Genomic DNA, 21,083 nt, shown 5'->3' on the forward strand with positions numbered 1-21,083 from the left:
AAGATGTTGAAAGTTCATTGTAGGAGAGATTTTAGTGGGTTTAGAAGATAACATTGGTTATGTGGTATCTGACCCAAGGTTCAACGAGCCCGGAGCGCTCTTTCAAACACTGTCTATAGGTGAAGACCTGCAGAAGAGTCTGAGCAAGACAAGCATGTGTGATACTTGATGATCTCCAAACCTTCAACTTTTTGAGCTCTGAGACTTCATGGCTAGATGTGGTCCCTGGGCAGTTCCCTCTGTAAGAATATGTCCAGCCTTCCTTTGAAGCCACAGAAACATACAATCTGCAGTGTACTTTGTCAAGGCATTCCTGCTGCCTTTTTTTTATTGCTGTTTTGAACTTTGCTCCTATAAGCTTCAGTTGATGCCCCCTAGTGCTGGTACTGTTAGGGAAGCGGGCAAACAGTCTTTGCCCACCCTCCATACACCTGGTCATGGTGTTGCAGGCTTTTTTCAAGTAACCAGAAGTCACCTTGTTAACAGAATGCTGTGTCCCACCTCACTGGTTTGTTCCTTGTACAGCAGCTTTCTCTGTCTGATCTTCTCTCCTGCCTTCTCTGAATATCTTCCAGTTCTTCTGGCCTTGTGAGGGATTTTCTTGCTCAGTCACGATTAGTCTGCAGTTCTTCATGGCTGGTGGTAGTCATTGCTACCCTGAATAACTTTGTATTCTTGCTGAGCTTTCCCACTTCACCCTTTTCTAAATTGCATGTAAATACACAGAACAGCACAAGTCCCAGCACAGACCTTTCTTGAACTGTTGCTTACTCTTCACTGAGAAAATGCTGCTACTGTGTTTCCCAACTGTGCCAATTCCTTCCATGGATGCTTGGTTTCTCCTAACCCTTTGGAAGATATTTCTGAAATTCAAGGCAGTCTGTGTCAGCCAGATCACCCTTAGCACAGGTTTGTTGATCCCTTTGCAGATCTCCAGGGAGACCAAGGCAGACCTTCTCTGTATAAAAGCCATGCTAACTCTCCTGGTGTGATCATCCCAAGCAGACTGTACTTCAGAGGCCCACTGAATTTATTCTTTATTACAACCTCCCCGATTGTCCTGGCTCAAAGGACAGGCATATCTTTCTAAAAATTGGTGTCACTTGCACCTATAACCGTGGCTGAATGTTGCAATGCACCTTGAAGCTGAAGGGATAGTCTCCAGGAGCTCAGCACCCTGATGGTGTCCTGGCACCTTCTCTGGCCAGTTTGTGCGGACACACCGCACTGAGCTCAAGTGAAAAACTGTGCTCAGAGCGAAGGGCTTTACAGCCATATTGTGCAGCATCTTTTGTCTTAAAGCATAGACAGGGAACATAGGCTGAGTGCTCACATGGGATGGGAGGTGTTCCATCCCTACTGTGCTGCAGCTTAGTCTCTCTCCTCCCCTCTCCCCTGCATGTGCTGTGGGCATAATGGATTTTCCTAGCTCACAGAGTTAAGGTTGGATAAATAGACTGCAAACAGCGATGACCTTATTTAATAGTGGAATTGGTGCCGTAGTAGTGCCAAAAATAGGCGGGAGAATGTACATGCAGCAGCAGTGAAGTGTTGCTAACCTTGTATGACTGAGTGAGAGCTGACACGCAAGGAATGTCTTTTGGGGAGGGAGTTGGAAAGCCCTGGCTGAGCACAGCAGGGTCAGCCTCTCCTCATGGAACAGGCACCCGTTTCCCTTGTCAGAACATCACCTTACAGAGGACTTTTCACACAGGGAGATTTTTGTCTGACTTGACCCCTTGTCAAGTCAGAACTTTTGGGCCCTACTTCAGACTGTAAACCCATACCTTCAGACATGTTGGTGATCAGAAGGATTTTTTTTCATGATCTGGAGGTGAAACTGGGATGTCAGAAAGGGCCAGGCTTGTGAAACACATACCAGCAGGTCTGGGCTGTCACAGAAGTGCATGTTGGCTGCAGGTCTGTGAACAGTACTTCCAATTGGTTTGAGTACAGTTATTCCTTATGTTGAACCACACCTCTAAACTTTTTTCCACATGGAAATTACTTTCAGCAGGTGGTGATCTGCAGAAAAAAAATAATTGTTTTACTCAGTATTATGAAAGATATCACAGACTCTCTGAGGCACGTTGAAGTGTGTGCTCTCCCCTGCTCTGTGGATTGTGCATTAGTCCAGCCGCACCTAACAGAGGCATTTGCATGCATAATTACTGCCATTTCCTCAAAATCAAATTACTTTGAATTAGAATTTAAAATGATTTTACAATTACTGAACCATACTTGCAGCAAGAGAGAGAGCAGTGTTTTTACTGTGCTGCATTTAGAAAGGGACAGAGGCTCTTAACTCTTTCAAGAGAGCAATTATTTCTGAAACACATATTCTGAGAAGCACATTGTATGCAGGGATCCTAATCTCATTTGCTTTACGTTGCTAATCACCACTGGAGCTGGTCATGCTCTCATAAGTGAGATAAATTAATTTTCTTCTTAAACTTTCTAAGTAGAAGAACATAAAATGTCCATAAAATATCTTATATTAGTGTCACATTTCAACAATGGTTGTATGGGCTTCTGTACAGAGTTGGTTTTTGTTTTTAAAGTATCCAGCAAGGTTTTTCAGGGCTTTTCATGATAGGCTGTATAACTGTACGTGCAACTGTGCATATAACTGTAAATGAAGATGTCCCTATTACTATGTATAGAAACCATTTAGATTGCTAATGGGAATGTTCCACTTATATTAGAGACTTGTATTTCCTAAAAATATTCTCTGAAAATTTACAGACCCTGAATTTCCTCATGTCTTGTGTCAAAGGATGATCAGAGAGATTGTCTGTCTTTCCGTCTACCTGAAACAGAACCACATAATAAAAGGGAATATATGAAAGTGATGAATCATATTTTAAAGTTACGCTATGGGGACTTTAGCTGGTATTCCACATCAGTGCATTGAAGAAAATAAATGTATTCATGTTTCTTAGTTCCTGCAAACCAGATCTTGCATGTAACTTAAATGACTTCCTGGCTATCTAGCATGATTTCACAGTCAAAGCCTTATTATAAACGTCTGCTTGAAGAACCCATGCCCTGCAAACTGTTAATAAGGAGTCAATGAATCCTGATTGAGTCAGGGAATATTTGATGTTCAAGATCATAAAATATTATGAGAACAGACATTGATTTTACTATCTTCTGCCTAGAAAAGGAATGAAATTAGTTAAAAGGAATAATAAAAGAACTTTTTTTCCTGTATTTTATAAAAACATAATGACATTGTGTAGCTAACTTGAACTGACAAGAGCAATGCAATGTAAAGTTTACATTCTTACTACCTTTAATCTTGCTGTGGCTGAAGGTAGTGCAATGCACTAAGCAATAATACTGTGGAAATAATAAGACCAATATAATTGTAAACCAGGGGGCTGGGAAAAGGAGAGTGTGACATGTTTCTTGTCAGATTTATTGGCAGAATGTCAGAATAATGTTAGAATAATCCCTCCTGAAACCAATAGAGGTCCCCGAATTAACAGCGACGCTAGAATTTCCCTGAAGTTTGCCTCATCTCATCCCAAATGTCACTATTAATTTACCTAATCAAGTTATGGTATGGGTTTAATGGGGAACTGATGACAGGAGAGGCATTACATTATTGCTTTCTTCCTTCTTTTGCTCAGAGGAGGGTCTTGCCAGGCGGTGCAGCTCTGGCAAACCAGCTCTGGGGAACCTGCGGTGCTTCCTGGGGGCCATCCGTGGTATGGGTGGTGACTGCTGAAGGTGAGCTCCTCTGCCAGCACCCAGATAGGTCAGGTTATGATTTCACTGACCCCTACATCCTAATTGGAAGGGTAGGCAGTATTTGTGCTTTTAAAGAGTATTGGGATGTGTGGTGGAGGCTGAAAAGGAAAACCTGTTATGGAATTGGACAGCAAAGAATGAAAGGAGAGGGGAGGTGGGGGATTGAAGCAAGAGGAAAATGGAGAAGCAGGAGAGCACAAGGGGATGGAGCAAGTAAGCAAGCAGATTGTAAATGAGTGGAGCTGCTTTCTGCTAAGTGGCTCCCAGAGGATGACATTGGGGAAGAGAAACTTGTCTCTGGGAGGTCTGAACTTACTGCCTTCCTCTGGGCTATGACTGCTGTTGTCAGCATGTTGTCAGTGTATCCCCAGGAGGGTTTGATACAAATATAATGACCAGTGTGGAAAAGAAACCTTTTCTTATGCCACCTACTAGCACAAGAAGCTCATTGATGGAAGAGTCATGGTCATTCAGGCCTTTTCCTTCTGAAGGGAAGACTGAAATATTTTCAGATGTCACAGTTATCTGCAGGAACCAGCCATGAAAGGACCTGGTCTTGAAGGAGATGAGGATTTAGCATCATCTGAGGTATTTTGTGTGACTGTTGCCAGGATGCTGGAACAGCTGGACCATTGCTTGGATCTGTCAGTGTGGTGTCTGTTCAGAGGCTCATCACACAGTTTTGCTGGATGATTAGCTCCCTGAACCTTCTCTGACAGGAATAATGCCGGGCAGAAACCAGACAGGACAGTGCAGTACAATACGTTTAGACTGTCAAATGCTTAACAGCAGAGCTCCTGTTGCGATTCAGCCCTGCCAGTAGCATAACGCCAGCTTCTGTCCTCATCTGACACTTCTGTGCTGCTTTAGAAGGAACCGCTGGGGAAATATGCTTTCACAGATTGTTAGTTGTACAGCCACGTCCCTCAGAGCCTTGTATAATAAGGCATTGGCTGAGGAAGGGAAAATAACCAAGTGCTGGTCACATATCAGCTCTGTTTTTGCTGTCAGCATGACCTCAAAGGCAGCTGGCGCTGGGTGTGAGGTAAAGCTACTCAGGAATCACCTCAATTAACAGCAGGGTAGGACAGGGCCCCTGCCTGGTTTCATAGATAAAGCTCTGCTACTTTTTTATTTACTGAGCGGAACCTGACTAAAATGAGCAATTAGGTTCTTCAGCTACAAAGAATCACTGGCAAACCACTAAAGCAGGATCCTCTCTGTGTGTGTACCTGGTGGCAAAGCATGTTCCACAATGACAGAGTGCTTCACAGTTAGCAGGGGCGGGGGGAACCCGTAGCACAGAGAAAGCAGTATATAAGTCCTAATTCTTTTTTAATTTTGCAGTGAAATCATGCTGAAAAGCAGACAGTTGCAGTCAATATTGAAAAACGATCTTACCTATCTTTTTGGACAGAGAAGATGCTCCAGCATTGATTAGCTGTAATGGACTGCAGCACACCGATTGCAAGGTAAGATAGATTGATTGCTGGTGGGAAGACACTTGGTCCTGGGGTGGCACCTTGACGATCTTTAAGAGTGTCAGCCATACATGCAGAGCTGTCCCAAACGGAACTTAATGTGCAGTAAACAAGGAATCTGTTGCTGGAAGATAAACTGGGAGCATCAGGGAGGGCAGCAGGCTGTTCTGTCACTATATCGGTGACACCACAAGGTGAGGGTAAGGATGCTGGCAGAATGCCTGGATTTCTGAGTTTGTTCAGTCATGGTGCACATTATATTTTTTAGAAACACCCATTCATAATTTTTTAAGTAAAATAACCTCTGTGGAGTCTGAGCCTCCTATTCCTCATACCAATGGCTAGAGCTGTAATATATCTGTGGTGGGGCAACATGGGATCCTCCAGATCTTTCGTATACTGATCATCATTTCCCTTTGTGAACTTTTCCACTGGTGTCAAGGTTCATGTTCCTATTTTGTGACAGATATTTTTTTTCCAGTCAGAAAGCAGATCTTTTCAAATGGCTGTCGTGGCCTCAGCTTTTATATTGTTTTAATGAGACAACAAAGGAAAGAGTTTCACAGTGGGATGCAGAGAGGATTTTGCCTATGGAATTAGTCTGAGCTTTTCAAAGAATTTAGATCCGAAGGAAAAATCTCAGCTGAGCCCCTTTCCAAGCTTTGTATGCTTGAATCAGATCTAAGCCCACTGGAGAAACCACATGTAAAATCCACTGGCTGGTGGAGTAGCAAACTTCAAACGGTTTAGTTGTGCCACATAGTTGCATTTTTCAAATAGTCCACTAATACCCAGTTTCATTTCAAAGAATGACTGTCTATAAGAAAGTGTTAGCTGAATAAAGTCAACTGATTGAACAGCACTGGGACTTAGAGTCATTGTGAGAAACGCTGCCTTTTTGTGGATCAGCCAGGGAAAGCTGCAGCATCTTTCTCTAGGAGGGAAGACAGTAAGTGTTAATCACCCCTTGGCAACCTGTCAGGTGGTGGACTGCAATCCAAGAGGAGCGATTTGCTGATTAGCTGATATGGCAGGTCATGAAATAAATATTTACACACAGGGTAAAAGTAACAGTAGAGTTGGGCAAGAGGTCTGCATCTCCTGAAGTCTTAGATCAGTGATTTGGGGGGAAAAGTGTTTTTCTTTCTGGCCTTAGGGAAAAGGGTGAAAATATCTGTTGGGTTCTCATTGGTGGTCCTTTAAATTCTCTGTGCGCTTGTTGTGCTTGGGATTGCTCTTTGAAAGGGTCACTTGAGATGGGAAGGAGATCTGTAATCCTGCATCCCTTGGCATGTGGCTTTCCAGCCTCAGGGGCCCTGTGGAGCATGCTGACTCGACCACCCAGCTATCCCATTGTCCCTGGATACCAAGATATTTCATGTTATCAGATACCCTGAAAATGTCTCCCACAGTGGGAGATGCCTCTGTGGTTTACCTGACAGCTGGGTCAGCATATATATCTGGACTCTGTGTATGCATGGATATGGCAATCTTCACTTCCCACCTTCTTTGGCAAGCTTCCTTTGGAGCAAGGGAGAGGGAAATACTGGAAGACATCACCCTTGATGCAGCTGAACCAGAGTCATGGTGACAGTTAATGCTTGGCCACTGATGCTACTGATCAGAAGGGAGGAAAGGTTTTGCTTGGAGGCATTTCCAGGGGGCTGCAACAGCCCCTTAGGGAGAGCAAAGAAGGGGAGATGCTTGCTGTTAGACTGGGCAAGGAGCCTGTGTGATCAATCCACTGTCCAGGCAACACTATAGACAGTGTGGTAGCCCCTGTGAAGGAGAGAAGTTGGAGGGGAATTGGAACTAGGGATGAGTAGACCCACCAACCCACCTCATGGAAGGGAGGAGGCTGTGGATGCCCTTGGCAGTAAGGACAGGTCTTCAGCCTTGTGATGGATTTCCTCAGGAGGCTGGAAGATTAAATTCATTCAAAGCATGTAAAGAGGAATTTAAAAAAAACCCAACCAAACAACCCCAAAAAGCCTCACAAAAAGCTCAAACCCTTTGAACATCGCTGTTTATGATTACATAGGAATTCAAGGCTGCCTTCACATTCATAGCTAGAATCTGTTTTCCTAGATGAAGTTTTTAGAGGCTCAGATGTAATCAGCTAAGAAACTCTTCAAATAAACTAGCAGTGTTTTGATTTGGTGCAAATAAGTGAAGTAATAGGAATAGCTATTCCAGGAATAGCTGAAGCTTTGAAATGCTGATTTTAAATGCTGCATGCTGCCATTCAGCTGTCCTGTCATAACAGCATGGAACAAAAGACAATTTCCCTCTCTGTAGAGCACACATAAAAAAAGTATATTAGCAACTGGAAGTAAAAAATCCACCTCTGAAAAGTAGGGGACTTTAATTTTTCTTTATTTTTTGTAACCTTTTTTTATTCATGTCCCATTCCTTCTCCCCTGCCCCCACCCCATATTTCTTCTTTGCAAGAAGCATTGCTATTGTCTTTTTGATGCATCAGCTGCAAAGGACATCCAGTTATCATTTCTCTACTGCTAACTCTGACTTGACCTTGTGATTTGAAAAATCTGATCATATGGGGCACTGCCATAAAATCACTGTAAACGCTCCTCCTGCACCATGAACTGACTGGGAAGAGAGATCTGGGATGCTGCCTGTGCTGGAATCAGAAGCCCAGGCAGAGCATGTGTAGGCTTTGTGTACCTGTACCTGGGGATGAAAGCTGGAGAGCTGCAGCTGCAGGGGATCAGGCATGGGCAGCTGCTTGAGTACTTCCATGCCCAGAGTTGTGGGTAAGCTGGTACCTCATGCCTTTGGCATCATGGTAACTATGTGGCTCTGATGATGGGACTTGTTCAGGTCTACCTATACACATTCTTTGGCCCCACACATCGGGCAATATGGACTTAATCTGCCTTTTGAATTTCTGTCTCTGCATTTTGCCCCTGCCTTCTTTGCCTCTTTGGCTTGATATGCAGAGAATTAATTTGCTGTCATATTTTACCTAGAAGAGGCTACTCTGAACTTGCTGGCTATTGGAAGTGGGTCATTGCTACCCGTCCTTCCTCTTACACCATTACTCTGAAGAGGTTATAACACCTTCTATTAGGCTGTGATCTCCCACCTACCACGTGGCTGTTCAGAAAGGGCCCTTTATTTTTTCTTACTTTTCCCAATGGGCTTGTATCAAAGGTAATTCACAGAATAAAACAGATTTTAGCATAGCATCTTATGAGTTTATGCCTAAAAGTGATTATGGAAAAACAGTACTTTGTCTGTATGTATTTATGTACCCCCATAGTTGGGACAAATAACTTTCAAGGTCTGTGTTATCCGCAGACCCTTGGTGATTTTTCATGTAAATTCAGTGATGTTTTCACAATCTCTGTTTAGGGAGCTGAAACTTTTACTGAGCTCCTGAAAACGTATTCATGCAGCTTTACTTCAACGAGTAGTACTGCTAATGTCTTCTAGGCTCCTGCCATGGGTAAACTCACTCCTACATGTTCGTGGTGGTAACACTGCTACAGCACTAGCAAATTGCTCCTTCTGGTATGAATCTGGGGGTAAATTAGTCTCTGGGTTAAAATGTAAGGTATTTTCTCAAATCAGAAATATTTTTAGGACCACTATTACCCTGCTGAGAACAAGTAATGGTTTATCTGGTACCACAGGCCCTAATAAATGGATTATTCTATTTAGAAAGATATTAATGAATCATGTTGTCTGTTGCTAGCTTATTTCTTTTCCCCTGTAATATATAAATACAAGGAGCTTGCAACTGAAGGGCGGTATACTGAGGACAAATTGGAAGAATTACTCTTGCACTGTGTGGTGTTGTCTTTTGCTTTCGTTGCTATGGGATGTAATTGTATTACCCGCTGTACTGTCAGATTTCAAAAGGCTAGTTCATAAGCAGTAATAACATTTGTGGCAATCTGAGCTAAGTTAATGAAAAAGATAATCAAATCTAATGCTACAGGGTGAGATATCTGATATCTCCAGGGGTCATAAAGAGATCATAAGCTGACTCAGGGGAAGAGGAGGAGGCAGTTGTATGTGTGGAGTGCAGGGGAGGCAAGAGACAGCAGAAAAGTGAGGGTCACCTTGCTCAGAAGCACTGTGTGATGGTCACTGACAGAGGCAGGAGGGTATGTGTGAGATGTATCACAGAGATGAAGACGCTTATCAAGCTAATGATATTTTTAGCAATGCCAGTGCCTGATGATGTGTAGGTTTCAGCTGATCTCAGACATTTGTGTGTCTGTGTTTATTGGGAAATTGGATTAAGTAGTTCAGGTGTGCTTCTGCTTTGCCCATAGCAGGAATATACTGAGTTGGGGGCTGATCATGGGTGGCGTTGGAATGGTCTTTTTTTTTGTGTGTGTATTTTTCAGTAAACACCAACTCCAGTCTGAAACTCACTTCTGTCCCTGATGCCAATGGAATATTTTATTGCATCTCTAGACAATACTCAGTGGTGACTTTTTCCTGCTTCTAACTATGAACACAGCAAGTTTTCTGTGTGGACGCTTTCATCACCGCATACTGGTATATCATTTGAGGATTCTGACAGTGGCTTATGCACTGGCTAGAAGCAGAAATAATGCATGTGATCCTTGTAGGTGTGTAACTGATAATGTTCAGCAAGAGACACGTGAAATGGTAGCTGTAATCAGCACCCAAAAATGTGTTTTCTCTCACAGACTAGTGCTATATTTATTGCAATTATCTCCTTCATCCTACTCTGCTTTTTCGTACATTCCTTGTTAACATTCTTTTTTTTTTTTTTTTTTTTTTTTTGTTACTGCTCTCCTTTACACAGATCTGCTTTTGACTAAAGTAAGAATTCTCGTACCAAGTCCTACCCACCTGAGGCCATCTAGCGCTATAGCCTGTGTCTGTACATGGCCACGGGTAGATGATTAGGGAGAAACAGAATGATAAGGGCTGCGCGAAAGGGTGCCTCCTTCTATATGTCTTTCCAAGTCTCAGAGACTTTCTAAATTAGGTGTTTTAACTACCATACTGTGCCTTTGATAGTTAATTCAACTTGAACAGATGTATTGTATCCCTTTTTGAATGTTTAGGTATTACTGGTTTCCTATAGCATCCCATAAGAAGTCTTAAGAGTTGTCCAATGAAGTACTGATAGAAAAACACAGGCAGGAAGGCTGTGAGGGCTGACGGTTTTGGTTCTGCCTAACTGTTCGCAGTCCCTTTCCCTTCTGCCTCTCTGTGTTTATATAGCTTACATTCGCCCTATAAAAATACTGTGTTCATTGGTAATTTATGCATTTGGAGGTTTTCCTATAATTTACATCTCTTGTGTAACTCTTCTGTTAGGCCCCGTATGCACGTAAGAACACATCAAGAGACTTGCCCCAGCCCAGCCGTGAGATGATCTCACAGTAACGCCGTAAGACACCTTCAGGCAGGATATGAGGGCTGTGCTGAGGGACTTTGTGCTCGTGGCTGGGTGCTGAAAGGTGGCTTTGCTTTCACACAGTGCATCTACAGCAGGGTGGTAAAACAGGAGAGGTAATAATTCAGTCCCACAGCCCTCAGCAGAAGAGTCACACGAGCTCAGTGCAGAGCTAACACACTGCATGGTACTATCTAGACGTGTCATTGTAGCCTATAAATGACATTTGATTGTCACACGTTTTTACTTTGAGAAAAATAAGGGGCTATATTTGATACTTGAGTACATTTTTTTTTTCTTCAGAACAATAACAATTAAGCATAGAGCTTAATGGGAACCATCAAAGAAAGAACTTTTGGTCCAAAAGCTTTTAGTATGATGTTCTGTATCCTTAAGAGTGGTTCATGCAGTCATACTTGAGTACTTTGGTGTTCTTAATAACTGTATTTCTATCAAAATTTTCTAGCTTCTTTCCACATCTGTCAGGAAAGCTTCATTAATTTCTAGGAGTAGGGTTATTTGTAATGTTTCTCCTGAGACTTTTGAAACAAAACAAAAAAATAATATCCAGCTAGACTTTAGGGTTACTGTAGAACAGAAGAATTAATAGTAATAAATTTGCTTGAACTTGTCAAGATAATAATAATTACATTTCTATAAAGCTTGGATTGAAAAAAAAAAGCAGCAGAAAGACTGATTATAATCTACTGTACAAAAATTGGCTGCTTCCACCCACTCCTTCCCACAGTTCCTCAGAGCATCACTGTGTTTATATTTTGAATGTCTACACTATGGAGTTATTGAAACTAAATCAGGCTTTAATAAAATCAGGTATTGTGGGATTTCTGTGGGGCTGAAGTTCAAGCTAACAGTCTTGAATATATAACAGCAAATATAGATTTTGCTGAAGTTAATACCAAAGGGACTTCTATTTAGCTTTCTTTCTTTCTCCGCATTACAAGAGGAAAAGTAATATCTCATCACCTTTCAAAATTATTCCAGAAGAGTGAGAGATTACAAAGCTCCCAGCATTGCAAATAGAGGTAGTTATTTTGAACAATAGAATTCAAGCTTCTATATTGCTTCTCTTGCTCTTTCAGCACAGACCTGTCTCTCTGCAAGTTGGATTCTCAGCTGCAAAACATCCAAATCCCAATTTACGTGTATGTGAATATTCAAGGTTAACAAGAATATATTCCCTGTGGGAGGAACAGTCACTGCCACATTCCTTTTTCCTTCCTTGCCATAGGGTAGGCTGTTGAAAATGAAACTGCAGGTTCCTATTCTACTCACATGAACATGTTTAATGTTTCTAATTGCGATTAAGTGAAGTATCTCTCTCCATGACTGGATGGCCAGCAGGCAGGACAAATGAGTTTAAATATCTGCTCTAAGCTGGGAGGAGAGGGGATACATTTAACTCTTTTCCCCACATGATAATTGTTATCTTTTCTATTCCTGTACAGTGTATGGGTTTTGCAGCTTTTTCTACACACAGCCCAAGACCAATGACCCAGGCAGGTGCCCCAGGTCACAACTTGACTAGAGAGCAGGGAAGAGAAGATTCATGGCTTGGGTTTTGAAGCAAGTTGCCCTCTTAGCCAGAGGGAGGTGCCTGTCTATTGCCAACTTTACTGGATTAGATTGAAACCTAAGCACAACTTTTGCATATCCTCTTTATTTCATCTCTGATGAACTTAGGCAGTCATTTGGCTGGTTCTGGGGCCACTCTTCTTACACAGACCCCATTCATTGCCTGGAAGGGCCAGGACCTAATGGGATCCGGGGTCTGTGTGTTGGAGTAGGATATGCTGGAACAGCAGATCTTTTGTATCTGAGCTGGGCAGCTGAGAAAGCCCAGCCTGGGCACAAGTTGTGAGGCAGTTTGATTTTGTCTCTAAGCACATCTAGGCAATAGGTGCACAGCTGAGAAATTCACTTGGTTTTGCCTCTTTTAATACTCAGAGCTTGTACTAAAAGAGGATACGTGACCAGACTGTCAGCTGGACTGTTACTGTGCATGGCCGGCCAGCATGGCCACACATTTCTCTTTCTTTGCAGCAACCTGGTCATTAGTCTGTGCTTCCTGACACACTGACCCTTCCTCAAGGCCACTGGCAGTATGCACTGAAGCATGGGACAGTAAGGAGCCTTTGGAGTGGCAGTGTCAAACGTGACCAATAAGGATGTGCCCAGTGCTGCAAAACCAGTGGGGTGAGAGGTGTCAGTGGCTAGGGTATGGAATGAGAAACTGTCAGGGTGAAACCTGTGTGTACCCCAACTTCTCGCTCCACTGTGTGCCCCGTTTTCCACGTTAAAGAAATAAGGGTGCCCTAGGCAGGACCTGCAACCATGAAACCACACAATGGTTTGGGTTGGAAGGGACCTTAAAGATCATCTGGTTCCAACCCCCTGCCATGGGCAGGGACACCTCCCACTAGACCAGGTTGCTCAAAGCCCCATCCAGCCTGGCCTTGAGCACTGCCAGGGATGGGGCATCCACAGCTGCTCTGGGCAACACGTTCCAGTATCTGACCACCCTCATAGTGATGAATTTCTTCCTAATATCTAATCTAAATCTACCCTCTTTTAGTTTTAAGCATTATCCCTTCTCCTATCACTACATGACCTCATAAAAAGTCCCTCCCCAGCTTTCCTGTAGGTCCCCTTTAGGTGCTGGAAGGCTGTTACAAGTTCTCCCCAGAGTCTTCTCTTCTCCAGGCTGAACAATCCCAACCCCCTCAGCCTGTCTTCATAGGGGAGGTGCTCTGGACCTCTGATCACCTTCATGGCCCTCTTCAGGACCCACTCCAACAGGTTCATATCCTTCTTATGTTGGGGGCCCACAGCTGGACGCAGTACTGCAGGTGGGGTCTCACAAGAGTGGAGTGGCAGAATCATCTCCCTCAACCTGCTGGTCATGTTTCTTTTGAGGCAACCCAGCTTTCTGGGCTGCAAACACACATTGGCAGGTCATGTTGAACTTCTTGTCCACCATCACTCCCAAGTCCTCCTCCTCAGGGCTGCTCTCAATCCTTTCTCTGCTCAGCCTGTATTTGTGCTTGGGATTGCCCTGGCCCATGTGCAGGACCTTGCACTTGGCCTTGTAGAACTTCATGAGTTTCACATGGTCCCACCTCTCCAGCCTGTCAAGGTCCCTCTGGATGGGTTCCCTTCCCTCCAGCATGTTGACCACACCACACAGCTTGGTGGTGTTGGCAGATTTGCTGTGGGTGCACTCAGTCCCGCTGTCCATGTTGCCAACAAAGATGTTAAACAGTGCTGGTCCAAATACCAACCCCCTGAGGAATGTTTTCTCCCCCACCGCCCCATTGCCCCCTAGCAGGTGCTAGTCATAGTGCGTGATGTGACACAGCCCTGGGACACACTGTCTCCTGGAATGGTTACAGCCCCAACTGCTCCCACTTACCTTGGGTGGGTTTATCCAAAATGCAGATCAACTTGCCATGGATGCAGAGTCTTCATACCTGGCCATGTGCAGCATGAGATAAGGCTTGACAGGGCTGGTACTTAGCTGGCACTAAAAAGGGCTGATGGGTGCTGGCTGCTGCATGCAGTCCATACCCCCGTACTCTGCTCTCCAGCCCACCCCTCAGCACCCACTACCATTTGGCATTTTATTATCCAGTATGTTCCAATAATCCCAGATAAAGACATCAGTTCAGTGCTGCTGTGCCGGTTCAGTTCCCAAGCAGCTGGCTGATGTAGAAAACAAGTTAAGTATTTAGACATTGACCATTCTTGGATTAGACCAGGATCCTGTCACTTTTTAATCTTTCCTTTGGTAAGACAGCTGAACCAGTTTTTAAATTAACTGCAGCATAGATATGCAGCCCCCAAATATTTCTTTGGTTCCCTGAATTCTTTTTTCTTCCCCCAGAACATCCAGGATGAATACCAGGTTCTGTGAATCATCTCATTCATGCTTCACACAGAGGTAATGCTGTCTCTTTACTTACCTGTTTCATTGACCTGTTTGCATAGCCAAGAGCTGCACTGCAAACTGATACTCAGTTGGTGATATTCTGATTTTCTGGGATACGTGCAATGTGACTAATTTTGTGAGTTAAACATTGAAGAGATGCCATCAGTTTTTAAAAGTCACATTCCCACATAGCTCTTTCTCATAATCATCATTACAAGCAAGATTACTAGGATAAATGATAAAAATAAGGCGGGAGAAATCTTTTGCCTTAGTCTGGGATTTTGGAAGACATTTTTATTCCTTTGCACTGGACAGCATTTATGCATTTTTATATGGTTGGTGCCTCTGCTTGCTGTTTATAAGCAGTTTCTTCCCAGAAAATATATAAACCTGGGTCTGCTTAACAGCAGGAGCACATGACGGGTGAGATTGTGGGGGTGGTGGCTGAAAAATAGAAGCAGGATAGGGTCAAGGACTGAACCTTGGGTCCGCCCCTTTCTGCTTACTGCTATTCCACTCTTCCCTTTTCACCCCGTCTTTTTCAGGAGAAACTACTGAACTTGGAAGGAAGGTTACATATTTCCATAGTCATGGCACTCTTTTCTTCCCTAACCCCAGTCTTTATAGCCATTATATGTGTTTTGATTGGGGCAATACTGAAGAAGACTAATGGAGAGAAGGAAAAACATGAGACTAAAAGCAAGCCTTTATCTCACCCATGGGTGGATGAAGATTTAAAAGATGGCACTGACCACCACTCAGAGGAAGAAGGTAAGAAAAATCTCATCTATCTGAGCACTTTCGTTGTTTGAATCCTATCTGCTGATGTGAATAAAGGAGATGGGATCTTCTGGGCTTCTCCACAGTGATAGCAATGTCTAACACCACACTGCTGCTGTGCCCTGAGCTTGTCAGCTCCGTGGAAGGAGGCTCTCCTCATGTCATCACTCTTGGTGTAAATGTGTATTTTCTTTAGATGCTGCAAATCAGAGTACCAAAAAAAAAAGAAAAAAAAGAAAAAAAAAAAGAGGGCAGCATTTTCAAAGACCCCTGTCTGTTTGTCCCTCTGCACAGCAGACCTCAGACCCATGAGGGGCTCTGTGGGCAGTGTAGGGAAGGGATGGAGATATCTGCTGAAGTACCCCATGCCTCTTCCCAGGCCTCATTGCTGTAAGCAAAGGGAAGACCTGAGCGGAAAGTTTCTGTCTGCAAGCTGATTTCACAGGCATCTCATCCCACTTCACCGTCCACTGCTACATATTTGGTCCCAGCACCCCCCGAAAAGTTGGAAATGGGTTTATTACAGTTATCACAAAAGCCTCCCATTTGAGATTTCTAAGAATGTCTGTAAGAGCTTTAGCTGGATTAACACTGGGATCATTTGGGAGCCATGTTGATCAAATATTTAGAGAACGAAATGTGGTGATGGTTCAATGATGGTGTGGCTAATCTGTTCACTCACCCACATATCTGAACCTGTACAGAATGCCTTTTTTTCCAGTAGTGATTTCTGATGCACAGCTTGGACAAAAGTCTAAGCACAAAATGTGCCTTTCCTTCTTTTTGCTTCCTATCTTATATAAGCTCCCTTTATTTCCTTGTGAAACAAAAAGCTACAGAGTTCTGATCCTATGAAGTTTTTAAACTTGCAGTTAATACAGCCTTCTCCACCCCACCCCCCCCCCCCCAGGTGGTTTTCAAAGGCTTTTTATGTGTTTTTTGTCCTATAATGACACATTCCACAAGTCCACTTCTAGGAATCTTGAAACTTTTGTTATATTGTTTTTCTGTACTTGTAGCTGTTTCTAAGAACCATTATTTCTCTTTATTTCTCAGTGTTCAGAGCACTCTAAGTTAGTGTTGTGTATCAGTTTCCAGAAACTATTTATATTCAGAAAATTTTAAACCATGTTGACTATTTCCCAAATATAGAAAATTTCTTTAAAAATTAGTTCAGATGTTGTATCCTCCATTATTCAATGCAGAATAGATTCTGTATAAAAATATCCCATATTTCCTTTGTCACAAATGGCTTACTAGTTCAGTTAAACTGCTGCAAATTAAAATTCCTGTGGGTAGTTCAACTGATAATCTGTGAACTATCAGTGACATCTTTGACTACAGCTGTTTCTATCAGTTTAAAAATTTAGAACCCTTACATAAACAAACCTATTAGCTCTTAAAAAGGAGCCTCACTGCCACAGCTCCCTATATAAAATGTTATTTTTTTCTGTCTTAGTTGTTTTCCCTTTTATTCAGATGCTAAATTCAAAACTGTACTACTTTAAAATTTCTTACAGAAAATTGACAGGTGGATAGATATGTTTGTGCTGTTGCTAAAAGGAGATGTGTTTATTTTAAAATAAAACCTCTCTCAGTGTACTATGTCATCCAACATTAAATTAGGTTTTCTTGCTATGTTGCTTTTAACAACAAATAATCATCTTTCCCTTAATGGTGTGCGATTCAAACCAACATCTTTGCAAAACAAGCATGTCTTTTCTCTCTAGAAAAAAAAAAAATAAATGACATCATGCTTAGGGAGGTTTTTCTTCAGCAGGGGAAAGCCCAGCCTAAGTAAGAAGAGAATATGGCTACAGTGGCAAGTATCTGCTACTCTGCTAGTGCTGTAATTAAGGTTCAAAACTTATTCACCTTGTTGTCAGTGTTAAAATTTTCACCAACTCACTAGATGTTAAAATAGGAACACGAACATAAACAGAGATCTTCTTAATCATGAAGAATATTTTACCTGTTGTATAAATTCTGCTACTTTACTAATGTATCTTACTGTATCAGAAAAGCTCATTTCTACTTAAATGTCTTGAACCGGCTTATAAGGTTCCTCTGAAGAGAATTTGAGTTAGGTGAGATGGTCTTGTCTAAAACTAGAATCTAGGGCTGCCATAGGTGAACAAGCTGAATCTTGAAAGCCCCCTGGCAGGAAGGGGTAGCTGAAGACTAAATCTTTTGATCCATGTCCATGACCAAAGCGAAGGCACTTTGCCAGGAGAGCGGAGTGCTCTGTAGGAACAGCACTGAACCTACCTGACGTTGCCCCTCAGAGGGGCATACCTTTGAGCAGCAAAGCATTCCGTTTAATTAGCTGAACTGCTTGGAGAGACCCAGTAGAGTCACTTATTGGCAGTGGAGGGTGGAAGGGGGAGGGCGCAGTGCTCCCAAGCTTGTCTGTGTTATGCTTTCAGTAGCTGAAGAGAAGGATGTTTCTCAGAGCAACCAGAAACCCAGTTCTTTGGTTAAGTGCAAAGCATTCACTCGGTCCGTTTGTTCAAACCCTTAACTGGCAGTACTTCAGATTTGTTTGCATACCCATCTGTCCTGTAACTTTTTACTCTATTTATGAGATCCAGGATGTAAGATTGTTGTGCTGTGGATTGGCAAGAACTGTCTGTATGCGTGTGTATCTGGCCTTGTCTTGTGTTGGGCCATGTGCAATTACTAATTAGATACAGATGAAAAAAATATTTCTTCAGCCTTGTCTTGAATGATGAGTCACAAGGGCTGTCTTCTAGTAGTGAGCATCCCCAAAGTGGTGGTGCCTCGCCTCCCACTGCTTCAGATCTGCACTGTTGCAAAGATAAGTTCAGTCTTTAGCCCAGGGAACTTATTGTATATTGGTCACTTTCTGGGTCATATATTCAGATCAATACAATTGATGGATAAGGTAAATACAGACCCAGTTTACAGTGATGTGTAGGATGAGGTTGAATTTTATTTGTATCCTTGTTACTCTGGGCATCATTTGCAGACATTAATAGGAAAGGCATTTTATTACTATACTTTTAATTGTAGGGACTTTGGTGATGTACTCTACTTAAGGACTACAAAGCAGTGTATGAAGGCCCAAATGTTCCATCCTTTCTGAAAATGCACTGTTCCTGGTGATACTTTTTAAAATAGACCTCTCCCACTTAGAAGTATTTCTTCTCTCCCACTTAGTATTTCTTCTCTCCCTCTTAGAAGTATTTCCTCTCTCCCCAAGTTCAAAGTCTTCCCATATCTTTTAATAATATTACGGACAAGAATGAGGCAGTAGCAGTTTAGTTTTCCAATTCAATGACAGTTCATGCTTTGTGTCATTTAGGAATGCAGGACTTACATGAACATGATGCATCATTGTGTTTACCTCCCTGCTGCTGCAGACACCTCCAGCCTTTGTCATCAGCTGAATGAACGTGAAAGCTGGCCTTATTTGACCCTGTTTCTTTAACTTTACTGGAAGGCTATTCCAGAACTTCCTGCTATGGGTTAAAAATCCTGCTCTGCCTGCCCAAACTTACTTAATACTACTCTATACCCATTTTTTCTGTTCCATCCTCTTCTTAGTTTAAAGGATATTTTCCCAGCCCTTGTGTGTATCCTCCTGTGGTTTACAGACAACAATTAGATTACCTCTCAGCTTTCCTTTTACTAGGTAAACCAGCAAAACTCTTTATAAACCAGCCACTCTATTCCTTTGAAGATCTTAAGGAACCTTCTGCAACTGTATTCCAGTTTGAGGCAATGGCCACAATATTTTGATGCTGGCTTCCTTCTTCCAGGGTCTACCTCTCCCACTTGATACTTCTGTTGCTTAAGGTCCCTGACCAACTCTTCAGGTTTCCAGGGTCAGCCTGCTAACTGCTATTTATAATCCACTAGTAAGACACTCCATCTCTTAGTTTCCTACTCACAGTGAGAACACGCTCAGTTCAGGGTTGGATTCACTACTAGGATTCCTGTAGTGGCTGATTATGTAGCAGTCTATCATTAATCAAGCAAAAACCCAAAGAGTCAGTTGCTCAGCATTTAAAATCCAAAGATCTGAAAGCTTTCTTTATATACATTTAATTGTTTTCCTATGCATCATGTCCTTACACTACTGGAATAGAAGACTGGAGGGGAATTCTATACTTAGGAAGAAATTTCTTCAAGAAGAAACTGGAAGAGCTGGTTTGGAAAGCAAACACATTGGTCTACACTGAGGTTACCAGTGAGGTTTCTCAAAGATCAGTCTCAGGACCGATTTATCTAGTGGTCTTTGCTTAAAACCCAGGAGTGTACAAGCAAAATTTCTTAATGACATACAACTGGAAGCCAACAACACAGGGAAATGTCAGTGTACGTAAGACAAGTGGGCAACAGAAATTAAATGATGCGAGTTTAGGAACTGTGAGTTCCTAATAGCATAAACTCACAGTAAGAACTTTTGCTACAAACTGAGGCAAAATTTCTTACAATTTCTAGGCTGATTATAGCCTCCCATATGAACTGCTGGGAAGAATACAGACATCATCCTAAAATGTATCCAGAGAGGAATTTCTGATAGTTAGAGAAATAGTACTGTAAAAATAAGATTCTGCTCTGTGATGTCTAGGATGTCTGAGCCAAAACTGTTTCAGATTTGCTTAAATAGCAGGAAGCCTGATGACTATTGTAAATGTACAACATAATTGATGGCAATCTTGAGAATGGGGCTAACAAGATAATAGACTGACTAGCAGGATGTCTGTTGTCCATCAAATGATGGAATACACAGAGGTGTAAGTAAGACATTGTAGTATGTGACCGTACAAACAGGAATATGTCTAAACACAGCAATTAAAGATATAGAGAACATGCACTAAACAGATGGTGCTGATAATGATTTTAGCTTAGCATATGGGTAATGTTAACTGCTAAGAATGAATGGCAGACACATGGTGGAAAAGAATAAATAATAGATGAATTTATTAAAAAAAAAAATAATTACCAGGAGAGTTCTGGTTTTGTTTGTCCGTTCTCTCACTTCTGGGTCTTTCTCCTGCCTCAGCTGGCATTCCCATTTTGAGTATATTAAGATTTTTAAGTTCTGCTTGCAAAACTTAGGCTTAGATACACTGATTCTCACACTTTCATTCTCATCAGTCATCTCACCTTTGTCCCAAGTTCAAAATCTTTGAAATACATTTATTTTTTCACCGTGTTATTATTAAGTTGAATCATCTTGACTATGCAGTAGCTTCATTTATTTTCTTCTCTTCTACTTACATGGGGGAAAAAATAAACCACAGAACAAGCAAACACACTACTCAAAATTTAACTGGGCTTGACCTTAGGTAGTACTGCAAGTTTTAGACTTCCTGTCTTACAACATCTAGGTTTCTGTGCTAACTAATCCTTTTCTTCCATTCCTAGTTGCCTGCAGATCATTTAATTGTGATGTTTATTCAACCAGTTACAACTAAGATTATTTTTATACCTCTCATTTAAAGAAATGTCAAATATCTGTGCTTCCTGATCCCTGAATTCTTTAATCTGAATTCTCCAGTTTAATTACTCTTAGTCCCAAATTTTCCCCAAGTTTTTTCACTTAAAAATTGAGTGCCACAGTTATAGGCCTACTTTTCCTTACCCTTTCATTTAGTTAATTAAATTGAATTAACTAATCTCAGTTTAGAGGGTTTTTTTGTTTGGTTGTTTTTTTTGGTAACATCGTCCTGTCTCACTGAAA

The 21,083-nt window shown here is 42.1% G+C and overlaps 1 protein-coding gene across 1 annotated transcript in view; it reads left to right on the forward strand.

Moving 5' to 3' along the window:
• The window catches only part of IYD (iodotyrosine deiodinase), a 61,728-nt gene that overhangs the window by 27,618 nt on the left and 13,027 nt on the right, over positions 1–21,083 (forward strand). Inside the window, exons 1-2 of the mRNA XM_080389657.1 lie at positions 1–14,602; positions 15,136–15,361. The exon at positions 1–14,602 is cut by the window's left edge and continues 27,618 nt beyond it. Of these exons, the coding sequence (XP_080245783.1) occupies positions 14,588–14,602; positions 15,136–15,361 (241 nt within the window). The 5' untranslated portion in view covers positions 1–14,587. The remainder of the gene's footprint in view (positions 14,603–15,135; positions 15,362–21,083) is intronic.

This window comes from Falco punctatus, assembly GCF_963210335.1.
Source record: "Falco punctatus genome assembly, chromosome: 5".
Classification (NCBI taxonomy): Eukaryota; Metazoa; Chordata; class Aves; order Falconiformes; family Falconidae; genus Falco; species Falco punctatus.